The 23,484-nt window shown below is 39.7% G+C and overlaps 1 protein-coding gene across 1 annotated transcript; it reads right to left on the bottom strand.

Moving 5' to 3' along the window:
- Window positions 1-424: 424 nt before the first annotated feature.
- On the bottom strand, window positions 425-23,430 carry LOC145489439 (DNA (cytosine-5)-methyltransferase 1.S-like). Its single transcript, XM_081468415.1, has 46 exons — window positions 23,352-23,430; window positions 23,152-23,200; window positions 22,012-22,073; window positions 21,626-21,671; window positions 21,148-21,505; window positions 20,490-20,536; window positions 20,262-20,326; window positions 19,339-19,441; window positions 18,816-18,895; window positions 18,311-18,365; window positions 17,902-17,982; window positions 17,539-17,648; window positions 17,085-17,203; window positions 16,550-16,642; window positions 15,939-16,024; window positions 15,778-15,843; window positions 15,347-15,424; window positions 14,892-14,995; window positions 14,080-14,143; window positions 13,746-13,951; window positions 13,169-13,244; window positions 12,622-12,693; window positions 12,125-12,211; window positions 11,893-12,017; window positions 11,542-11,647; window positions 11,019-11,131; window positions 10,160-10,277; window positions 9,876-9,943; window positions 9,583-9,657; window positions 8,840-8,885; window positions 8,219-8,309; window positions 7,563-7,650; window positions 7,153-7,226; window positions 6,769-6,887; window positions 6,618-6,689; window positions 6,082-6,223; window positions 5,790-5,941; window positions 5,189-5,320; window positions 4,962-5,108; window positions 4,344-4,399; window positions 3,798-3,909; window positions 3,527-3,676; window positions 3,169-3,335; window positions 2,278-2,518; window positions 1,621-1,737; window positions 425-869 (listed from the first exon to the last, which is right to left on the bottom strand). Exons 1-46 carry the CDS (start codon window positions 23,396-23,398, stop codon window positions 771-773), a joined length of 4,764 nt encoding a protein of 1,587 aa, XP_081324541.1. The 5' UTR covers window positions 23,399-23,430; the 3' UTR covers window positions 425-770.
- Between the last annotated feature and the right edge of the window lie 54 nt (window positions 23,431-23,484).

Genomic DNA, 23,484 nt, shown 5'->3' with positions numbered 1-23,484 from the left:
ATTTTAGGATCTATTTTGTTGTCGGGGGCGGCTGGTTGGAAATGACCCCTGAGTTCCAATATTTTACGCCAGTTTCTGATTTTCAAAGGTACTGAAGTGAACCTTAAACTAATAGATTCCTTAGGTAAAATAACACCAAATAAGTAATAAAAGCTGAAAACACGGATTGTTTTCACTGTGCGACTGGGGAAGAATAAGACGAATTACAAATGTCTTCCAAAAAAAAAACTGAAGAGGCCATTTTTTTTTTAAGATGGACGTTCCGACGTTTTTTTTTCATTACGAGGCGCAATCTTCCAGCGAGGGCTTCAACAATGCGAGGGTGGTCTTTGCTGGTGTCCACTGTAACATTGTGATCAAGAGAGAATTATCTAGATCATCCTCTCGTGTTGCGATGGAGGCAAAAAAGTAATAAGGCGATTGCATGACAATTGGCTTTTATTGAAAAATTGTGTACGCAGCAATGTCAATAAAGTTTAACCTTATGTAACCAGCCTAACATACAAAAGCGGATATAAATATAAGCTTTCAGGAAGTGAGCATAAATTAATTCATCTTGGATGTTTTCTTTCGGTCCTTTTATAACGTCACTATAAACAGCATCTGCCATCGAAAACACGTGACGTTGGCCTGTATTCGGGTTAACAAAGTTCAGAAACTTGCGAAAAAAAATTCAGTTGAAGTGTAAGCATTTGGTTGTTGTCTTCAAAGAAAAGTGATTCTTGAAAGATTAGAACAGTTACAAGCACGTCCGGCGTGTGTTGCGTGTTTTATTCCGGGTTAGGGTTAGATTTGGCTCCAGCCAGTAGAGATTTCCTGATCTCACGGCCAATGGCCGCTGCCAAAGGAGGCGGTACTGCATTTCCGACCTAAGAGATGAAGGACAACAACACAACGTTGAGTGTCTGAAAAAACGTGTTTGTCAAAAATTGACAAGGACCCTTTATAGTCTACCGTAAATTTACTACCAGATTGTGCAATTCTAAAAGGCAAAACGTTGAAATTTGTGCAATGAAAACTCCAAACATGTTGCTACTGGTTAGGAATCCTCTTAACTAGAAACGACCTTCGTTTGCAGGCTTCTTTTCTATTGGTTTACTAGCTGAAGACATTTGGTGTATTCAAGCTTTGAGCCTTTCAGTATTTTAAAATTTTAACCAAGCCATTTGGCTATGTTTCAGCATTCTCCGAATGACAGGAAATTAACAGGAGAAAGCTCATTAGTTGGGTCAGCCAGTTAACTGATAACTCACTGAAAGCTGCCACGCAAACGCTGAATTTTCACTTTTGCAAAATTACAGGCAAAATGGACTCTAATTAAGCTAATCCAGAGATTTTTTGAATTGGGCCCATTCTTGTGTTTAAAAGCACCACAGGCCGCCGGTTAAAATGACCGTAGTTAAGCATTGGACAGCAACGGATTTGTCGGGGAAATATTGAGTGACACTTCTTGGACCTACTTCAAAGTAGCCTTTCATTTACCGATGTGCAAGGACCAATCTTAAGACCCCACCTAGTTTTAGTGCCGTCATGATAAGTCTGATAAGCTGCCACGCACACCTGACTACTACGAGGTCTTTCAACGCTACACCTAAGATTTGACAAACATTGTACGCTTACCTGCCGATGTTTATCGAGAATATTTCCGTAGAACCGGTACGTGTCGGGGAAGCCCTGGGACCTGGCGCATTCTCTAACGCTGACAACTCTATGCTGCTCTGGATGGAGAACCCGTCCCTACGAAAAGGCACGTATAAAGTCAACGGCAGTAATTGCCAACCTCAATCGATAATAGTGAAACTGCCTTTAGGAAACCTTTGCTGTCAACGATGGGAAGCAAACGCACAGTTAAACGCGGGAGCGTAAAGGCCCGGGGGAACACTCCCAAATAAAAAGGGCGTGGCTGCTCGTCGGAAATTTTGAAAAGAACCTCCAAGAGGTACCAAGAGCCTGCTTTGAGCGCGTGGCTTGAAATTTACTTCACCCCTGTGAATCTTTTGAGGCTGAACACCCTAAGAGGTATCAACTGTTCTTTTAACCCCTAAAAGGTACGACAAGCAACCCCGTCCTTTTTAAAACGGAGTCTCCCCCCCCCCCCCTCTTCCCCGTGGGTTAAGATAATTTTTTTCAGAGCTGTTAAGTTTTAACACGCTGGTACTGGGTTGTTTTAAAATCCAAGCAAATACGAAGTGTCAAGCGCTTTCACTAAAGTACGAAACACATTCCATCATGTCGTTTCATGCCTACAAGGCAAATGCCGTAAAAGAGCCTGCTGACCTGCTTTCCCATGGGCTCAGGATTTGTTATGGTGGTACTAAAGTACCCGTCCCACTCCAGTCGGCCGTACAGCCCCGCCCAATGATTGTGTCTGTTTCCCGTATGAGGAAGGCACCACGGTACAAGGGTGTTAAACTGGCGGTCAGCGGGATCACATGGCTTGCCTTCTGCGCATGAGCACACTCCACGTAAGACACCGTTAGATGAGTGACCGTTTTTCGGGTCATTGTGCGTGTAGGTCCTGAAATGATACCAGAATAGAACTCATAAGTCGAGTTTGGTCCTTGATAGACAAGTATTCAGTACGACAGAACACGCTTTAAGACAAGGAACCTTTTCACCTCACAGCAGCTCGTGAGGGAAAGTCATATAAACGGAGAAATCAAAATAAGAGAAAGAGGGCTCGCAGGGAACGCCCTCCATGTGGCCTCCATGTACTATGCAATTCATTTTTTCCGTTTCCCTAATCTTGTATCTTCGCGCGCGCTTTAAAGTGCCTTCCGCGGAGGAAAGGGATAATTTTGCGATTATTTCAAGGACTAATGGAACTTGAGAGTCTTCGAGCATATGTAGCTACTGAAGCTGGCAAAAGTTCGCGTTTATATGACGTAATTGAACATTTTTGCGCAAGGGGAATTTGTTAGTTTGCACTTGTGACTAACGCTCAACGGTCACAAGTTGCAAAGGGTTACTTGTTGATTTGTCGTGCGAAAAGTTCTTCGAACACGTTTGAGGAAAATCACATTGATCACTTTTTAAAAGCCAGGATAGCTTATACTAACAAACAAACAAACAAACAAACAAACAAAAAATAAATAAACAAAAAGACAACGAAAATAACAAACAAACAAACAAGCAGACAAATAGACTTAAAAAAGACTTGGAACTTACAGTTTCTTGGTATAGGTACCGTCTGATAGACGTACAATGCTATTTGGCAAGTCTCTCCAGTCAGAGCCGGGAGCAGTCGGAATGTAACGCATGCGTACTGCAACAAGAGGATTCATCTCTTTGCAAATGTGGTCTCGAAGAACTGGTTGGTATTGACTGCCACGCATCTGTGGATTCAAACATAGTAAGATCGGACATTGCAGTTTACACGACTTGAAAATACCCGACAAAGTCATGTGAAGGACAAAGTTATTCCCAACCTGAATAAAACAACCATTCGTTTCGTTCCACTAGAAGGTGCTACAACTATAGAGAACACACAAAACAGAAAGAACACAGAATTGCTAAGATCTCTTACTTGTCGCTGGAAGTGTGAGATGGCATCCCCATTGTAGGAGATCTCGTCATTTGATGCGCCGTTCCTGATCTCTGGGAGGTCGGACATGGCGTCACGTACGGTGATCGTTCGGTATGGAGCCGACGATAGCCGAGTGATATTCGATTGGAACTGCGGAAACAACAGTCAGAAGTATAAGCCACCGATACCGATTTTGACTTTATTCCTTAATTGGTCCCTGGCATTTGACCAGTTTTATTCTTCAGAATCAAGCAATCCTTTACGTGTCTACCTTAGTATCGTCCACCATGACTGTAAGTTGAATGGCCCGGGGAGAGAAACAGTGCGTAGGCTCTGGGTACAGCGGTAACACCTCACCAGGAGCAGCCGCCATTATAATGGCCCTGAAACGAAATCGAGGCAAGTTAACTAAGTAACGTGCTGAAAAATCTTTGGGGGATTGGATTGTAAAAATCAAAAACTCCTCTATTGCAGCCCACTAGTGGTGTTTCAAAGATTTTTTTAGGACGTTATAGGAAGTCTTCGATTCTTAAAATATCATCCTCCAAACCGAAGGAGAAGAAGAAGAAGACCAACAACAACGGCAACAACAACAAAACAGTAAATAACAAGAACAATAACAAACGAAACGATAACGATAACGATGACGATAGAGACAACAACACAGGCAATCGTGAGCATTCCGAGCAATGCCAAGTCAGCTTACATAGTCGCGATCACAATACGTCACGGCCGCTTCCTTATCCAATTCTGTTTGACTATAAAGAAAATGAAACATTGCAAAAAAGAATCAGATGGAAGCAATTGATATGTCTACCTTCGCCTGGTCTGTGGAACGCCATAACAGCCAGCCTGAAGTACACCAAACGTACACTGCAGAGATAGTTAAAGAGGAATCGTTAGAAAACAGAAATTGAACCTGTCAGCATCCTCCATTCTCAAAGTCTAAGGCTCCGTCCACAATACGCCGGTGGAATTTGAAAACGCAACATTGCTTCTGCGGTTAGGCCATCCGTCCACACTAATCCGGCACGAAAACGGAGCTTTTCCAAAACTCTCCTGAAACTGGAGGAATTTGAAAACGCCGGCTTTGCGTTTTCGTGTGGGCGGAAAACGTTTTCAAAACGGAGCTTTTCGAAAACGATGGCTTAAGGATAATCATATGATTTCCCTGACCGAGTTTTCCTCAAACACAAATTCAGAATGACTGGTGATTGTTGCGTTTTTAAATTCTTCCGGCGAAGTGTGGATGGAAAACATCTGATGCGTTTTCATAGCAAAACGTCCGTTATCAAATTCCTCTGGCCTAGTGTGGACGGGGCCTAATAAACAAACTACCAGTGACAAAAATTGAAATGAAGTCACTTGTACTTTGAACTTTTAAAATTAACCTCGGTATTCGACGTTCATATACAAAACAAAACAGTGAATCTACCTGATATCCCATCTTCAGCAGACAGCGCAGAGTTAACTTCAGTACCATGCTTCGTTTGAAGGACACGAAGTTACGAACATTCTCGAGAATGAAAAATTTCGGCCGATAGTAATCACAGTAGCTGAGGTACGATACAACCAGAGAATTCTGCAAAGAATATTATAACAAATTGCAAAGATAAGCCAAGTTCTAAAGGAAAAGAAACTGATATAATATTTAATATTTACCTTGAACTGTGAGTAGTCCCTTGAACTGAACCTGTTCATTCCACTGAATCCTTGACAAGGGGGGCCACCACACAACAGCTCCACCTCTCCCTTCTGGGGCAGTGTTTGTCCTTTAGTGTTCTTCTTTTCTCCCTGAGGTTATGAAGCAAAAGGGCCGTCTGTTAGAATTGGTTTACTTCTCATTTAGTCCCATACCATACTCATAAAGATTCAGCCAATCACATACATGGCTGTAACGATGTATTCAGAGGTTATTTCCTTACGTTGCATGTGTGTATCTTGGAATGTTTTCACGCGGTATTAAATAACCAGTGAATATCTCATAAGTAGCTGTGTTTATTGCCCCACACTATCACTCACAAAAGGAAGCAACGTTTTGACTTTGTTTCTCCGACTATTTTAATCTGAAACAGCAGCCTCCTTCGTTCGTTGTCTTTTAGAATAATAATAACAACCATAATGAAAAAAACTAAACGTTCTTTTTTGTTTGAAGACAAATTTTAAACCTCATATATGGTTTGACTGAACTCGAAACCGCAAGAAATATTACACTACACATGATCATCATCACTTCACGTGATTATCACATGACATAGCTTACATCCATGACGAGTTTTAGCAGCAAGTTACAGTCGTCAGTGAACACAGTACATCCGGGATTGTTAAGACTGAACGCACTTGCTGCGGGCTCCTCTTTCTCAACAGCCCACCGGGACTCAGCCACGCCAGCCTGATGAAGACCCTCCGAGAGACCTGCGCCAGAAATCACAGGTTACAGGTGCTACAATACAATACCAAGACCTATTTGGGCCTAACAAATTACTCCATGTCTTAGAGTGAAAAGAAGCCTTGACAGGGCAGATCGAAAAAAACTTTTACATAAAATGACTTACCACCACATCCTGCAAAAACATCCAGACACCGCAGTTTGGTGAGTGTTTGACTGGCTTTATCACTGCCATCTTCCTTTAAGCACTGGCCCTCTGTTTCAGGAGATGCCTTCCCCTTGCCCTTGCCTTTCCCCTTTCCTTTGCCCTGAATGAGAAATCACAAGAAAACAGGAAGAAGGGAGTATAATCGAGTGCTTCTTAACGGAAGACTTTCGCACACCAGCTTGTTGGCAAACCTCGTTCCTGCATGAAGGTCTTCTTTGCCATTGAAATCTAACAGTGTTCTATTGAAATCTAAGTTAACAGCTGCAAATTGTGGCTACTACCGAATCGGATTAGCTGCCATTTTGGACTTGCACTCTCGCGAATACCCTGGAAACGAGCTGTCACCCAGACGCCGTTGCATTGGCTGCATGATAAAGGCTTTCGTCAAAGTTTAATTTCTTTCTGTTGGCTTCCTAAGCCTTTTAGCCAATCAAAATTTAAACTGAGTCCACAAGGTCACGTGCATTTGGACTTGTTCACCGACAGGTACTGACCTTTCCTTTCATTGCAGCGTTCCGCGCCTCCATCGGAGGTTCTTCGAACTCTTTTGTTTCACTGTTGTACGCCTAAAGGAAAGAAAAAAAAAATCGGTGTTAGTAAAAGCAGTAGCCGTCGGCTAAACAGCTAACTGGAGAAAATTCTCACCTCCAAGAAGTAAAAGTAGTTGATTCCTCTAGCTGTGTATTCTTCAACCGAGCAGTTAAGATCTTCTCCACAGGTCACAACACACCCACCTACCACATCGTCAACGGCGACGGTTGCCTCTGAAGAAAAACATGATAACGAAAGTATGGTTACGAAGACGGCATGTCTAAGTCAAAGTATGATTTGTTTCGTCTGTGATTTTCCATTCTTGTGATCGGTTAAAAGCTCCCTCATTTGTCAGTGCAATGCATAAAAAGCAGAAATCACTGTTGTAAAGTCCTTTTGAAGCCAGGTACAACCCTGAGAAGGAAGTTGCATTGCGATAGAGAAGTAAATGTGAACACTGTTTTAAAAGAAAGTTTTAGGGAAGCTTGACTCCTTTACCTTCTTTACTCCAGTATAGCAAATTCAAATTGGCTTGATGGCCAAAACTAGAGCCTTTGTGCGTATTCTCTGGCCTGGAAAGAAAAGTGCAACTTCGTTCAGAAAATTGCAAAAATAAAATTTCTCGGAATGGGAAGTATAACTTTCGACTTTAATCAATCTGTTCCACATTGGAAAAAAACACCCACAAAATTTGATCCTTAAGTATGAAGAATGACTACTATTGTCATTGTGTAGTACGTAACCTTCTTAGCCAACTTTGGTTTTCAATCTTGAAAGATATTTTTTTGAGACGATTTAGAACCTAAATTCTCACCACCTGTCTCCTTTAATGTGCTAAGAAGCACTAAGGAGAAACTCGTAACCAATCACATTTAATGCTGACACAACAAAAACTGTAATATTAATACCTATAAAATTTGGTGACAGTCAGCATAACTTCCAGTTCTTCCGTTAGTTTCCCTGAACTTGACTTTGTGAAGATGCTAACAATGCGACCTGAACAGAAAATAAAAGAAAACAGTGGGTAGATTGTAAAATAACAACAATAACAACAACAACAACAACAACAACAACAAAACAATTAACTGCTCGTGAAGGCCCATATTGAAGTTTTTCATTTATCAGCTCACAAAAGAATCCCTTTTGCCTGTTCATTTCCGATTCCATAGCCATAAGTCATCCACCCATGCATTTTTGCTGCGATAACTCATCTATTATCTTGCTCATATATGACTGAGAAGATTAGTTCATTGTGGTCGGCTGAAAGCAGGCCAATTTATCGCTAACTTTCAAATTGCACTGCAGTGCAAATTAACGAGCGCGCGTTCGCAATTTTCTCAGTCATATAATAAATGAGAAATCCGATGAAAGCTCGAGCAATCAAGGATTTACACTAAACGTAAAATTTGAAAATTCTTTCAAACTGCACTCACCTTAAGACTCGAGCAATTTTGAGAGAGTTTTCAAAAATCCCCCCTCGTGTGAATCCTAAATTGCACTCGCATTTACACGATTTCCTTTAAATAACGTTTTGCTGAAATAAAGAGCGCTTGGTGATGTTTACCTATTTTGAATGGTTCAGGCACGTCATAGTTGCTTCCCTTCACATACTCTGCCGGCTTTCTGTAATATTCTGGATACACTTCTTCATCCACCTGCCAAAGTAAAACAATACGAGAGGTTTTAAAATTCTACTGGAACGACGTCTAGGCTGCTTGTTGGTGATTCCAGTCACTGGTCTACTAGTCTCTTTTGTTCAAATCTCAAGCGAATGATTTGGAAACTAATGCATGTGAATTATCCAAACAATGGACAAAAGAAAGAGACAGACTCGAAGGTCGTGGGGGGGGGGGGGGGGGGACGACGCCCATATAAAAAGGACAGGGTTGCTTGTTGGAAATGTTAAAAAACCCTCTCAGTAAGAGGTACCAGGATCCTGTTTTGTGGGTGTGGCTTGAAGTTTTTTTCACCCCTAAGAGGTACCAATTCTTAAACAACACATTATCTCCTGTAATATTTTTTCAGCTCAGTACCCTAAAAGGTACCGTGAAAGCTCCCTTTGTGAACCTTTTGAGGCTGAACACCCTAAGAGCTACCAACCGCTTTTTAACTCCTAAAAAGTAAGACTAGCACCCCCCGTCCTTTTTACATGGGAGTCATCCTCCCGGGGATCGACGGTCTTTACCTTATCACTTTTCTTGAAACCTTTCTTTGTCTCTTTTGGTTTAACACTGAAAAACAGGATTCAAAATAGTATTACAGACAACAACCATGTACAAATACATTGGGAGGTCTTCAGTGACCTTTCAAAATTATCAAAGCTGTATATTTAGTTTACTTTTTGATCAGCAGTTACGTGTCTGCCGAGCTCTAAGATTGCTCAAATAAAGGCATAGTATGTTCTCTAACCAAGAACAGTAAACATATCGGTTCTTCAACCCGTTTAAATCTATCCTAATGTTTTCCCACGCTCAGCACTGGTTGCACGTTTCTGATTGGATAATTGAGACATTCTTGTTTGTTATATACCAGTTTTCAACCTATTTAAATCTATACCAATGTTTTCCCGCGCTCTGCACTGGTTGCACATTTTCGCTTCGAGTTCTGATTGGCTAATTGCTACATTCCTGTTTGTTGTAATTGGACATAGACTTAAGCTATAGTTTTGGCTTTGTGACAGTTGTCAGAAAACCGCTAACAATTTTTCAGTCGATAGGAGAGAAACTATTGTCCTCTTAGACAAACAGGTAGCTTGGTCCCCGTGACTTATGCGCGCGTTTAGTTTAGCGTCTGGTTTCACTTGAATCTTTGATTGGTGTATGACAGTTATTGAAACCTTAGTGTGGTCGGCTTTGTGGTTTTTAGTTTTCAGACAGCAGTTTCAAAGGTGTCTGTTATAAGAATTACTACGCAGCTTTCTTGTCTTACTTGAATGAAAATGCTTCTGGCCCGAGGAAAACACAATCTCCCACTTTGTACTGTATGCCACTTTTCGTGCAGGATCTGAGGAATAACGTGAACTTTGATTACCGAACAGATTAACATGAATGTGAACTTTGATTAACTGACGTATTAAGAACAATACAATAGGCCATTTCCGAATTACATCTAACCTCTTTCTCAAAGCGAGTCTTGGTGCCCATCCTTTCATATGAAAATGAGATTTCATTCACATGCACAAACCACAAAGAGTAAGAAGAGAAATAGGAAAATATGCCTACTTGTAATATGTCTTGGAGGAGGATTTTGTATCTGTTTCCAATGGTTCTCCCACAGATGTTGTCTCCATCTGCAAAGTGAATGCGACAATTGTTTTTTGTCAAACTTTTGCTTTTGTTTAACCTTTCCTGCAGCCAAAAAAAACTCTGCTCTAAATACAGTTACACTTCACGAGCACTTTTAATGGCAGTTAGAACTAAAACCAAATTACTACATGGGGAAATCAACAGCTTAAATCATAGAAATAGTGGTTAATGTATCAGTATTTAAAGTTGTTAGTTGTTACCTGTCCCTGTGTTGTTTTGCGTACACAGCTCTCACAGTATTTGAAATTTTCTGTCTTGACCACGGTAGCTGTGTACTCCGAAGGAGGATCTGTAAATCTACCACGCTTATGATCATACCTAAAAACAAAAAGACTCATTGTGTAACTCTTGGAGTGCATAGTTGTTTGAACTTGCATTGTTAGATATAAAACACACTGAAGTTACTACAAATGCGTACAGTCAAACCTCTAGCAAGCGGCCATCCTCAGGGAAATGGGAGGTGGCCACTTAATTGGTGTCAGTCAGGAATTAGCATGAGGCTTAGTAGAAAAATCAGTTTATTCAAATATAAACATACTTTAAGGCAACAGGGAATCATGTTAATACAACTCTAAACGTGTGTTAAAATCTTTTATCAGTAGTCAATTGCTATTTCAGACTCTTATCTATCATCGCCTTTTCACAAAGCAGAACTAAGTGTATTAAATTTTGGGTAGCAGCTTGATAATGGTCAGGACAATACAAAACCCTCATAAGAACAACCAAAGGGTGGCCCTGGCTGCTTAACAGAGGTGGCTAGTTAGGGGTGACCAGTTAGTAAGGGTTTTATTTACAGTATTTTACTGCCAACAAGTTCGAGACTTTGATAACTGGCTGCTTAACAGGTGGCCACTTAATAGAGGTTCAACTCTATCCACTCAGTTGTTATTAAGTTGATGTCACAGGAAACACAGAAATATGCATGTGTCTGTGACTGAGGGATCAAGTTGCTGGGTGGGAACCGCATGTCCTTTCTTCAACATTAAATCCTTTGAAAGAGTTGAAACATGACTGCTGGGAAATCAAAAACCAATTTCTACATAAATATTTCTTCCTCACCACTTTTGGTAAAAAAACGTGTTTCCATCGTCTTCCTCCATCATACTGTCAGTCTCTTGATCATCCAGTCCTCCCTTCATGAACCAATCAGAATCAGGCAGCTTAGGTGTGACCTGTTCAATCCAACGAGATACAAATTCAGAAAAAAGAGCAACTAATGTTGCCCCCCTCTCTCCTATCACCAACAGTTTAAAGAACTTTTAAGTCTTACAAGTTACTGGATGATGTATATGGCTTATGTGACAACAAAGTCATCATTAACTTTTATTTCCATATCCAATTGCTTTACAACATTCTATCAGGTTGCTCTAACAGTTTGCAGGGTCAAGTTACACTGCAGGGTGAAGATAGGCCCTATGAGAGTTAAGGCCCAAGAACATAACATCACAACCCTAAGAACTCAGGTAAGATCTCTGATACAGTGCCTTAGCCATTACCCCACTTTTTACATGTATGTCTCTTCTTTTTCAATCTAATTTGGAATTGGCTCAAGAGGACTACACACATGCTGTGAGGTACTTACCGTGCATTTCTGTAAAATGGAGCCAAGAGGATTGTCACCACATTCATCAACCAGGAACAACTCAGTTGGGTCGCTTGTTTCACCCAAAATAGTGTCTGAGCCACGACTATAAAGCAAACAGGAGAGTTGGAAGAGAAACGATTTAATCAATCAATCAATCAATCAATCAATCAATCAATCAATCAGTCAATATTAATCAATCAATCCATCAGTGGGACAGTCAGTCCACCAACCAACCAACCAACCAGCCAGCCAGTCTGTCCATTAGACTGTCCGTCTATCCATCTATCAGTGAGTCCATCAGTCAGTCATTGATAGCTTATTGTTAACAGTTATGATGCAGGTTTGTACCTCAACCATCTGCAGTGAAACATCTTGTCGCCACTTGGCCCTTCCCACATGTAACAAACACGGGAAATAAATAGAGGCACGTCAGGGTTGTCAGGACACACCTTCACAAAATCTCCAACATGTATCTGAAAACCACCAAATTTGCATAATTTGGTCAACACTGACAATCATTGTAACGAACAAAGCAGAAGAGAGACCAGCTGATTGCTAATTAAAGTATTAGATGGAGTACCTTGTCTTTGTTATTGAGAAGAACTGATGAGTAATACTTCTTCTTTCCACTGACTTTAACAGGATCTCCCAACCATTTAACCTTTGTCTAAAAAGGAACACACCATTAACTTTCTTGTCTTTAGAAACCCCTAACTGGAGGTTTCTGATGTGACACAGAAAACAACTTCCTACAACACTAACACTGTGAAGGATCTAAGGGAGAGTAGGAAAGGATCTCAATGGTCCTCAATGGCCAACAACTCACTTCCACTGTCACTATACATGTAAAAACTGTTTATTGCTAGTTCTACATGACCGATCTCTTGGACATTATCTGTTCCTCAAAGGTCAGAGTTTTCCTTGAGCTATGCTCTTGGAAAACTGTTCGCTTCTCGGAACAGATAATGTCCGTGGACAAACATCCAAGGCTATTTTCGCGCCAAATGGAGACTATTGTTTATATACATTCTAAACACAAACCATTCACTGTGTGATTAGTACTACTTGTCTCCTCACCTTAATCACTTTCTGTGACTTTGCTGTTATGTGTGTTGCCATGTTTTTCTTTTCTTTCTCTTTGTTAGGACTCTGCCAAAATAAAGAAACAAAGAATTACTTGTAAAACCTCTGAACTGAGACTGCAAAGAATCTTTGGATCATGTATACTAAAGGCATCTGCAGTTGACTGTCAATCAATACTCTCAATTGATACCCTTGATCGCAATTGATACCCTCAATTGACATCTCAGTCTCTACTTCATCAACATCCCGATTGATACTTGGTTGACACTTGATTGATACTTGATCAACAGTCACTCCATAGTCAGCCAAGCGTTGACCAACTCACATGCATCAATAGAAAATTGTTGACTGTCGACTGACTGTAGACCAAGATGTTGGTGGAGCGTTGATCAAGTGTCAACTGAGGTGTTGATCGAGTGTCAATTGAGTATCAATCAAGTGTCGATCAAGGGCATCAATTGACACTCAACCATGGATGCCTTTAAAACACACAATCAAAATCTTCTATGCTGTATCACTCTTTGCTTATAATATTTCATACCATATTTTCAATTTCTACATTTTCCTCAGTAACATCTTCATCCTCTTCTGCTTCTTTTACAGCCATGTAAGGACACCTTCATTAAAACAAAACAACAAAATCACCTTCCTATGATGTATGTCCACTTATGGGAGGTCACCTACTTAGTAGATCTATTCCTGGACTGGGACAATTGTACTAGACATGGATCATGTGTACTAAAGGTATCCGCGGTTGAGTGTCAATCAATACCCTCGATCAATACCCTCGATTGACACTGCATTGACACCTCAGTTGACACTTGATCAACACTCCATGGGCATCTCACTCATCAGCTGGTTGAGAGTTGACTAATTTTCAATTGGTGCATATGAGTCGGTTGACACTCAACCGATTATCAACTGACTATTGATCGCATGTCAATCAAGTGTCAATCAAGGTGTTGATCAAGCGTTGATTGAGCATCAATGGAGTATCGATCAAGACGTTGATCACCTGTCGATCGAGGGTATCGATCGACACTCGACCATGGATTCCTTTAGTACACATGATTCAGTGGATCTATTCCTGGACTGGCTTAATTGTATTTGACACAAACCTTCTTTCTACACAACACTGCTTCTTTCTCCCTGGTCCACCAAACTTGACCATATCTCTGCAGGATTTACACTTTCCACAGTCTGGCTGCTGGCACACCTCACACACACCACATCGCTTTCTGCGAGGGGCACTTGTTTCTTTTCCATCAATTTGATTCTCGAAGAAAATGTCAAATATGTGCCGAACAAGAGGGGTGGTGGTGGCCTGAAATAAATCAGATTCTAAATTTACATCTGGACAGCACGCAAAGCTAATACATGCTATCACAAATGCATGGATGATGAAACTCTTTAACAGAGTCACTGGGTCATAATTTCAAGTGTTACAATTACCTTTGATGGAGAAGCAACCTTCTTTTTCTTGTCCAGTCTGACTTTGACTCCCCTTGCAGCACGCCTTCATGAAAATGAAAAATTAAACAACTTATAAACTTGTTTATTAAACAACTTATAAAAACTTTGTTGAAAGGACTTGATATTTGTGAGGAGTGCTCATAGCTGGGAGCTTGTTGAGCCAGTAGAAAGCACATTTGCCAATACTGTAGTACATGTAATCCAGTTTAAGAGGTTGCTTTTAATTAACAACCTATTTTTTCCTGGTTCTGGATACATTAATATCCAAATTGCTGGCTGCAATATGTTCATGCCTGTTTTGTGGGCGTGGCTTAAAATTTTTTCACCACTATGAGGTACCAATTCTAAACTGACGCATTAACTGACACTTTTGTTATTGTAATTATAGCGATAGAGATAATTTTTTTGAATACCTTCTACTCATAAAGTTGACTGTCAAATATTTCCTGTCATATGGTATTCAGCTCAATACCCTAAAAGGTACTGTAAAAAGCTTCCACTGTGGACCCTTTGAGGCTGAACACCCCAAGAGGTACCAAAACTATATTTTTAGCCCCTAGCAGGTACAATGAGCACCCCCGTCCCTTTTACATGGGAGTCGCCCCGGGGCTTAATGATACTGGTCAGCATGTAGACCAAGGATTGGTGGTCATTTCAGCTAACGCTCAACATGACTCAACTGAGGCTTGCTTTGCATGTTACCATACAAAGCATGAAACATGTCAAGACCAATGCAATCAACTAATGGTGCTGTCCACTCTGTTTAGTACACAAGAAAATTGCAAGCAAACCTTTTGCCAAGCGTTACTCCAGCAAGTTTGATGAGATCTCTCATACATGGCGACACTAGTAGAGGAAGCTCATCATCATCAGCTGCCAGGTCATAGCTTTCCACCTGTAGACAAGTACATAAAACAATATGTGACTGCCCTGTTGAAACATCTGTTGATCCATATTGTAAAGGTAAATGTAAAGTCTGCATATGAGCCAAGTGACCCATCAGGCCAGAGCTTATCCTTGTTTCTTATGCATAAATTTGGGATCAATCAATGCCTGTATGAGCTCACCACCACGGCTGCCTGCCCCTCCCTCTTCCCCTCTCTACCAAGGACAAAGGCTGCCACAAGAGCTAAAGCATTATAATTATGTCACTTGATGGATGGGGTATTAAACAGAGTTGGCAGCATAAAGTGTGTTTAACACAAGGCAAAAAATATTTTTAACGCAGTTACATGAGAACTTTTACCTGTTCAACAAGAAATTGTGCATGTCGTAGCAGTGTATCTTCAGTAAAAGTGGAACAGTTTTCAGGGGGTACAGAAGTCTGACAATAAAGAATATCACAAAATAAGAACTTATGTTATATTTTCAGATTCATAGAAGTAAGAAGTACATTGCACAGCTGTTTGCTGTCTTTTACATGACATTTTCACAGAAAAATAACAAACATGTATATCTATGGCTCCATGGAATCAGTAGTCACTTATATGCAATACAGACCTAAATAGGTCTGCAATGCATACATGCATACTTACCACATTGTCCAAGAACTTTAGAGAAATAGCAGACCCAAAATTAAAGGATCCAAATTGACATTCAATACCAAAATGTCACAACAATTTATTAGTCTAACATTTAATTGCTCATTTAATTTTTAACATTATTGGAAATAATTACCTGGACTTTATTTAACAAATCCTCATATCTTGCCTCCGGGTTACCCTGCATGAACTCAATGACAATCTGAAGGACAGGAACAGTGCTGCAATTATTTTAAATTTTAACAAGATTTTTCTGAGACCAAGATTTATTTTGAGTAAATGGCAAATAAACAGTACCTTGCTCATTGCTGTCTTCTCTTTCATAAGGTTCATAAATGGCATATACTCTTCCGATGCCTGCATCAATATGTACTCTGCAAAAGCTGCCAGTAGTAACAAACCATAAGGAAATGTTGATCCTTTTCACAAATAATCTCTACTCAACATATAATCATAATATATATAATTATATATATGCCTGCATTTAAATGCAATTTAACGAAGTTAACAACAAGTAGCCCAAGTCTTGCCTAGTCATGGTCAGCGGCATTTAGATCTGCACATACACCTGGATTCCACGTGTTTTTGGACCACAAGGCATTGTCGTAGTTTTTGCATTGAGTCAGCATTTTCCATGAGTGTTAGAGTTTTAAGTGTAGGGACTCTTCTCAGAGGCTCTCTTTCGACTGTTTTTATCAGTGTGACAGGTACCTGTTTTTCTCCCTTCCGCTTGGGGAGCTCATGGCTGGGTTGCCAGGATTTGGCAGCCATGGGAAGCAGTCACCTTCTAGGAGCTGGCTGCCAATAGTGGAAGCTCCTGGATGTCCCAGCTACCCAACCTCCCCTTTGCGAAGCAATTGTTAATCAGAATTTAAAGAAAAACATCACAGACTATAGTAGCTGCAAACCTGTAGTGAAACCAATGAGAGCATTCTCTCCTCCATCAAATCCTGCAATCCACCATTCATTGATTGGTCCTATGGACTTTGTTGGAACACCACCTGGAAATAAATAAAGGTGTGTCAGATATAGGTCTACTTGGGGTTAAAGGGCCTTAAATATAATTTTATTTTACAACAGGTGACTCAAGGTTAGTGAAAATGGTTCAGTTGTAGGTATTGGAGGAGCCAGAAGACCCATTGGTGCTTCGTATTTACATTGCAACTCCAGTTTCTTAAACAATGTTACTGGGAGTACTGCTTCTTATTCACAACCCCCTCAGGTGGCATGGAAGCCCATCACAGGTAGTCTCTAATCCCTCACCCAGAACTGTAGTCAGTTTTCCCTGCAAATTTCTTAGTACTTCTAGATTCCGAAAAGTTGCATAAGAGTATAATTTCTAAGCTGTGAACAGAGCACAAAGACCCTGGTCTAGCTTGAGTCTAGACTTTTCAATCTGGAGCCAAACACACTATCTATTTATCACTAGGCCATTTGAGATACCTTCAGGACTTGGATTTTCATCATAAATTGGTTTGAGGTATCCACTGAAGAACAGTTCAATATTTTTCTCTATCAAGCCTGTGTCGAATGGACAGAGGTGAGTGTTCTTGTCGTAGATGCTATAAATAAATGAAAGTACAATAAACACAATTAGATAAACTACACTAGTGCCAAGAGAGATAACCATCTTTGTCCAAATCAAACAAAATGAAATGAAAAACAGGATTCAGAGAAATGAATTGAATAGGAAGTAAATGAGAATTACAGCTGATCACTTAATACATTAAACTACCATCACATTTTGTTCAGCCCCATAACTGCCCCCTAACTTTTGCTCTTATCAGTCCAATTTGATTTCCTCCTTCAGTGTCACAGTAAGGGTACACTAGCTTAGCTACTGACAGGATGGTGCTGTGTCCAGTACATACTATGTATATTATAACAAGCAAAATACCTGAAATTTGTGATTTTGTGTTGTGGCCTGTCATTATAACTATCAAACTGTTCCTCCTCCCCAGAGAAAAGTGATAAACGTGGATCAGTCAGAGCAACAAATTCTTCCACCTGGCAAACAAAACATAAACAATGCATATGTTATTAATTAAATAGCAACTTGTAAAAGAAAAGCTCCAGATAGCATTTCAGATTTACTTGTCTCAAAGCAGTTCAAGAACAACTATAAGATGACTGTAAGTATGTGTCAAACAGGCAGCTGACAGAATTTCTTCTGTGGTTTGCAACCAAACCATAGAGGGCAGTAGCTACAAGATACTTTCACAAAATCTTATCAAGAACATTTCAGTACTGCTGAACTTACTGCGTCATCACTGTCACCAAGGAAAAGTCTCAAGTCAGGACTGTCCAGCAGTTGTTTACACTCTTTACACTTGGCAGGTGGCTTGCAAGATAACATCAAATATAAGAAGCATTGATACAAGATGATAAACTATAGTTTATGAATTCTGTCTTTGTGCCACCTGACTGCTGGAAATTGTGTTGAAACATATAAGGAGATGTTAATGCTGGTAACTCCTTGAAGACAAATTTGACAGTCAGTAGACTAGATGGAAAATGTTTTATGTTTTGTCACATTTGTTTAGGATGAGGTTAAATTTGTGCCAGTATGGTGACGTTACGGCAGAACACATTTCAATAGGGAGGAAACATTTTTCATGAAAGGGACAGTAAATCCTCAACGTCATGTTATTCATAGATGATCACAGTACCTGTGTTTTTTTCACTGGAGATTTTGTTCCCTCAGAGGATTCTCTGAGATCATACCTGGTAAGAGAAATATATAATAGTATTAAATAGCTTCCATATCGATCCTGGGTTTTGGTAGATAAATATCATTAACTTTAATGCAATAACTATCAATGACTATAATGCAGCTCGTGAATCAAGATAGGTTTGCAATGAATACATGCACAGGTGCCTACATTTTTTCCTACATGCAGTGTGTATAATAGTGCGATTTATGGGCTTGTCTGACTCACTGAAAGAAACATTGTGTTTGGGGTTGAGAGTTAATGGATCTTGGAATTTTGGATTCTAACACTGATTTTCAAATGAGACATTCATAGAGACTTTTAAACTACATCCAGAATTGCATGTTTCATATTTGTATCAGATTCCATTATACTCTTCTTACACAATCTCTATAAATACATTTTAAAGTGACATTGATCGTTGATCTATTAAACTTATGCACTAAAGGCAGCTGTATCTTACCGTGCGGTTTCTGTATCCACTGATTCCTTTTCTCCGTCATCAGTATCATCGTCATCTGAAACCTTCTGACGTTTGCTATCCTGAAACAAAATTTTACAAATCTCAATATTAAAAGTGCTTCATACCTTCACTTGGAAGAACTGTTCTTCATTTTTTTAGGTTTAATTCTTTTTAAAGTTCAAAGCCAAGCTTCAGTCAAAATATCAGGTTCACTTATTTGTCTCTGGCCTTTCTTGGTTCTGATTCATGTTGATTTCTAGAGAATACTGTCATTTGAACCCTGGTAGCTTGCCCTCTGAGCTCAGATTCAAGTGCAGCAGAAAGAAAGGGTCAACACAAGTCGACAATTTGGAAAATATAAATGATTTTTTTCCAAAATGTAGAATTTTGACTTCCTTCTCACTTTTTTCCAATTTCTCTATAGATTAACTCAATTTTGACCCACAAATTATTGGTGGGATTTTCAAAATTAGAGAAATTCAGCCACCAAAAGATGCCTAGACACAAATCTAGGGTCACATACTTTACTGGTGCCCAAGTCTTTTTCACCACTATGCAATGAGGACTCTCCACCACTCTCACTGGACTCTTCTTTCCCATCTTCTGGGTTCTTTCTTTTCACAGAGCTGTAAAGAAAACTTTTTCAAAATACCACTTTGGTGCATGAATTCACTATTCGCTATTAGCGTTTATAATTTGCTACTCAGATTTTCCAGAAACCCCTAAAGATAGCTTAACTCAAATTGCTGCAATAAGAGTCTCCAACAACTACATGTATACAAACTTTTGAGTCAACTTGAACATGTTCTGATGTCATGAAAGTTGCTAGCTGTCATTATTGAAATGATCAGGCAAAAATAAAATATGAAAGGTATTGATGCAAGTAGCCCACATGCTTCAAAACAACTCCTTCTTTAGCCTTTGTACATGATGCTCAAGCTAACAGGGTATGATCTAGGACAGTGTGCACAAGCAAGAAAACCTGCATGAAGAGGAGGAAGGGGGGAAGGGCTATTCCCATAAAAATAGTATGGGGATACTAGTCGTACCTTTTAGGAGTTGAAAAAGTGGTTTTGGTACCTCTCAGGGTGTTCAGTCTCTAAAGGTCCACAGTGGGAGCTTTTGCAGTACCTTTTAGGATATTGAGCCAAAACTATATGACAAGAGATATTTGAAAATCAACTGACTTTTAATTTTGGCGCAGAATTGATACCTCTCAGGGGTGAAAGAATTTCAACCCACACCCACAAAACAGGATCTTAGTACCTCTTAGGGGTTCTTTTCAAAATTTTTGACAAGCTACCCCATCATTTTTACATGGGAGTTCCCCCTCCCCCCCCCCCAGAGAGCTGCTAATCCAGTTTCCAGAGAGTGAACTGTCAAGGATCATTATTAATAGCTATTCCTGCTGTTTGACATATTGCTTGAGTCTCAACCATTACTTACCCTTTGGAAAACATCTCCTTAATTCCAGGTTGTCTTTTACCATCTTTTCCTAATTTAGATTTATTCTGCAAAGACAAAAGCCATTCTTAGTCAAACCACAATGGCTGAGACAAACTTATTAATGAACGTAAAAGCTATGGCAGTAACAACAAAATATAAATAATAGTCAGGAACAATGGTGCTCTGTTTATAGCATTTTCTCTACACAAGCTAGACATCTCCAAATACCTTATCTTTAGTGGCAGGAGATTCTTTCTTTATTTGCAAGGGAGATTCTGAAAGGTAAAACAAAATCAAGTTGCCAATGCTGTTTTTAAACTAACTACACATAAAGCTAAACAAGAGAATTGAAAGATACATGTTTGCATATACTTAACTGAAGAAAGGAACAGTAATTATCATTAATTATTGGGATTGATTTTATTCCATTGGTCACGCTTTATTTCAAACTGCAACATGCAGTAAAATAATTATTATACTTGATATTGTTCAGGTAGATTAATATTCATTGTTTTTCCTGGTACTTTCTGGAGTTCTTTTTGGTGAGTTGTGTTCTTAAAGATATTTTCTGTAGCAAATACATTTTGAGTTTACGATGAACATCTCTATTTTTGCAATGAGGAGACATTTTTTTCTTCTTTTAGTAGGATGGAATTTGAAGGGGGGATACTAGATTGACAAAGTTGAAGTACTTCAGGAGTGTTACAGAATATTTACTGCTATCATTTAATAGTTGATGAACTCCACCCATTGCCAAATGGGCAAATAAATATTTTGTCCTCTCCCATGAAACATAATATATACACTGTACATGTATTAATATTATATAGATTTTGTTTTCCTTGGATCTTAGAGTACTCTTAGTTGTTTTTTGAAAAATAATCACCTCCTTCATTGGTTGAAGAAGATGCTGGGGTATCTCCTTTGTCATGGGCAGCAGGTGAATTACTGCATGATGGCCCAGAAGTAGAGTCAATACTTGGCTTATCATCTGGACTGTCAGTCTCCATGCTACTTCTTGATCCTGAGGGACCAACATCATAATCCTGCTTGTCACTTGTACTGCTGCTAGGTTCCATTTTAACATCCCCTTGTAATTCCATAGGCTCTTCATTCACGACAGATATTAAGCCATTCTGATTTTCTTTAGCAGAAGACGGAGATAAGGGAGTTGTGCCGCAACCATTGCTTACTTTGTGACCAACTTCAGAGAGAAGTTCTTTCAGCTGGCTAATTAACTGTTCCTGTGACAAAAAAGTATTTTCGCTACTGAACTACATGTACACTTTTTCATAATTTTGGATGACACATATTTAAGCTTATATAATTTATGATCAAAAATCAGCCATTACATAAAAACTTACTTCAGTTGATTTGCCATCTTTGAAATCATCTTCCACCTTTTGAATTCTGTTATAAAGGAAACAATGCAACATAAAGTTTTAGGCCCATTTTCTAAGAGAACTTGGCATTTAAACACTTAACCATGGTTGTCAGGAAACACAAAAATGTCTGAATATACTTTTGAGTATTCAACTGGTTATACACAGGCAATGATTTCTAGTGGCCCCCTCCCTGATTCAATAAAAAGGGGAGACAAAAATAAATGGCTGTACTTATTCCATGAACTGTATTTCACAACAAAATCAACAAACTTTTTTACAAAAATTACAACGCATAATAATTAACTCAAGTCCTCTCTGATCAAGAAGTCCATGTAAGTTTAAGTTTTGTTGTTAGTACAACTCACTTGTCTTGTACTGTCTTCACCAACAGTGATTTTACAAGCTTGCATTTTTTCCTTACATAGCCCTGCCAAAAAAGAATCAACACCATTTAACTGTTATTGAATTTTACAATATTCAGCCAGTGCAACTGTGTCGCATAAAACCATGGAAATGGAGTAGTATTGATCTCAGTGATGGCCTCCCAGAAGGGGCGGGTAGCATGTTCCCTTGATTCCTTCAAAATTTCCCATTTTCTCCCTTGTTCCCATTCTCTTCCCAACACCGGAAGTCTATTCTCGTCCCCAGAGGCTGTCCTCCTTTTGGTCAGCACCAAGAATTGCGAAGGTCCGACACCGGAAGTCTGTGATTCACGGACTTCCTGTCACTCTGCGCATGCTCAGAGTCAAGTCTGACAAATCTGATTGGCTGAGAGTACGAAACAAATTCTTTGCACATGCTCAGAAAATTGGACCCCGCCAGAGGTCGCAATTCTTGGTGCTGACCAAAAGGAGTGCAGCCTCTGGGGATGAGAATGTGGAAGTCTGCGATTCACTGACTTTTTGTCATTCTGCGCATGCTCAGAGTCAAGTCTGACAAATCTAACTGGCTGAGAATACAAAATGAATTCTCTGCACATGCTCAGAAAATTGGACCTTCTCGGAGGTTGCGATTCTTGGTGCTGACCAAAAGGAGCATGGCCTCTGGGGATGAGAATGCCTTGTTCCCTATTAATAAATTCCATTGTTCCCTAAAGTGTTTTGTCAGGGTTCCCTTTAATGGTAGAAATATCCCTTGTTCCCTCGGGTTAATCCCAAAAATATCCCTTGTTCTTTTGAAATAAACGATAATGGTCCTTTGTCCAAAATCACTCGGAGGCCCTCCTTAATGGAACCTAATAGGCTTTATATAATAAGTACAAATATTAATAATTGTCTCCTTTGATATGTACATCAATAAACTACATGTACAACCATAAATTCAGTCCACACAATGATCCGCAAAATGTTGACACATTCCCAGTCACAAGTTGCTTCGATGAAACAATTTCATACCGGGACTTCGATATCTTCGACCTCAAGGCTTATTAGATCTTATTATAATTTATTCAGCTCAGTTCATCGTAGTTGGCGCAGTTGCAAGATAAAACCTAGCGCATGACTTACCTTCTCGGTGATATCGCCGTCCTTGTATTCCTCTTCAAGCTCTAACAATCTGCACACATAAAGGAGTAAGTTTGGTTAAAATCGATCCATGCACGGGTTACTTATCACAAGCATGATACCTGTGCATAATCTGAAGCAAAGCATATCCGCTCAGATTTAGGAAATATTCTGCCGATCTTACTTAGATGACCAAATCTCACCTCTCAGAGATATCCGGTGGAAATTCAACGTCAGTCAAATGCACCATTTTCTTTGTAGATGGACGAAATCGGAGAAAACAGCGACAATTTTCTCCCTTGAACTGAAAACGATCTACTCGACACGATCTCGTGG

The sequence above is a fragment of the Orbicella franksi genome, chromosome 1 (assembly GCF_964199315.1).
Source record: "Orbicella franksi chromosome 1, jaOrbFran1.1, whole genome shotgun sequence".
In the NCBI taxonomy this organism is placed as follows: domain Eukaryota; kingdom Metazoa; phylum Cnidaria; class Anthozoa; order Scleractinia; family Merulinidae; genus Orbicella; species Orbicella franksi.
The sequence above is the reverse complement of the archived record's forward strand: the minus strand, read 5'-3'. Positions and strand labels throughout refer to the sequence as shown.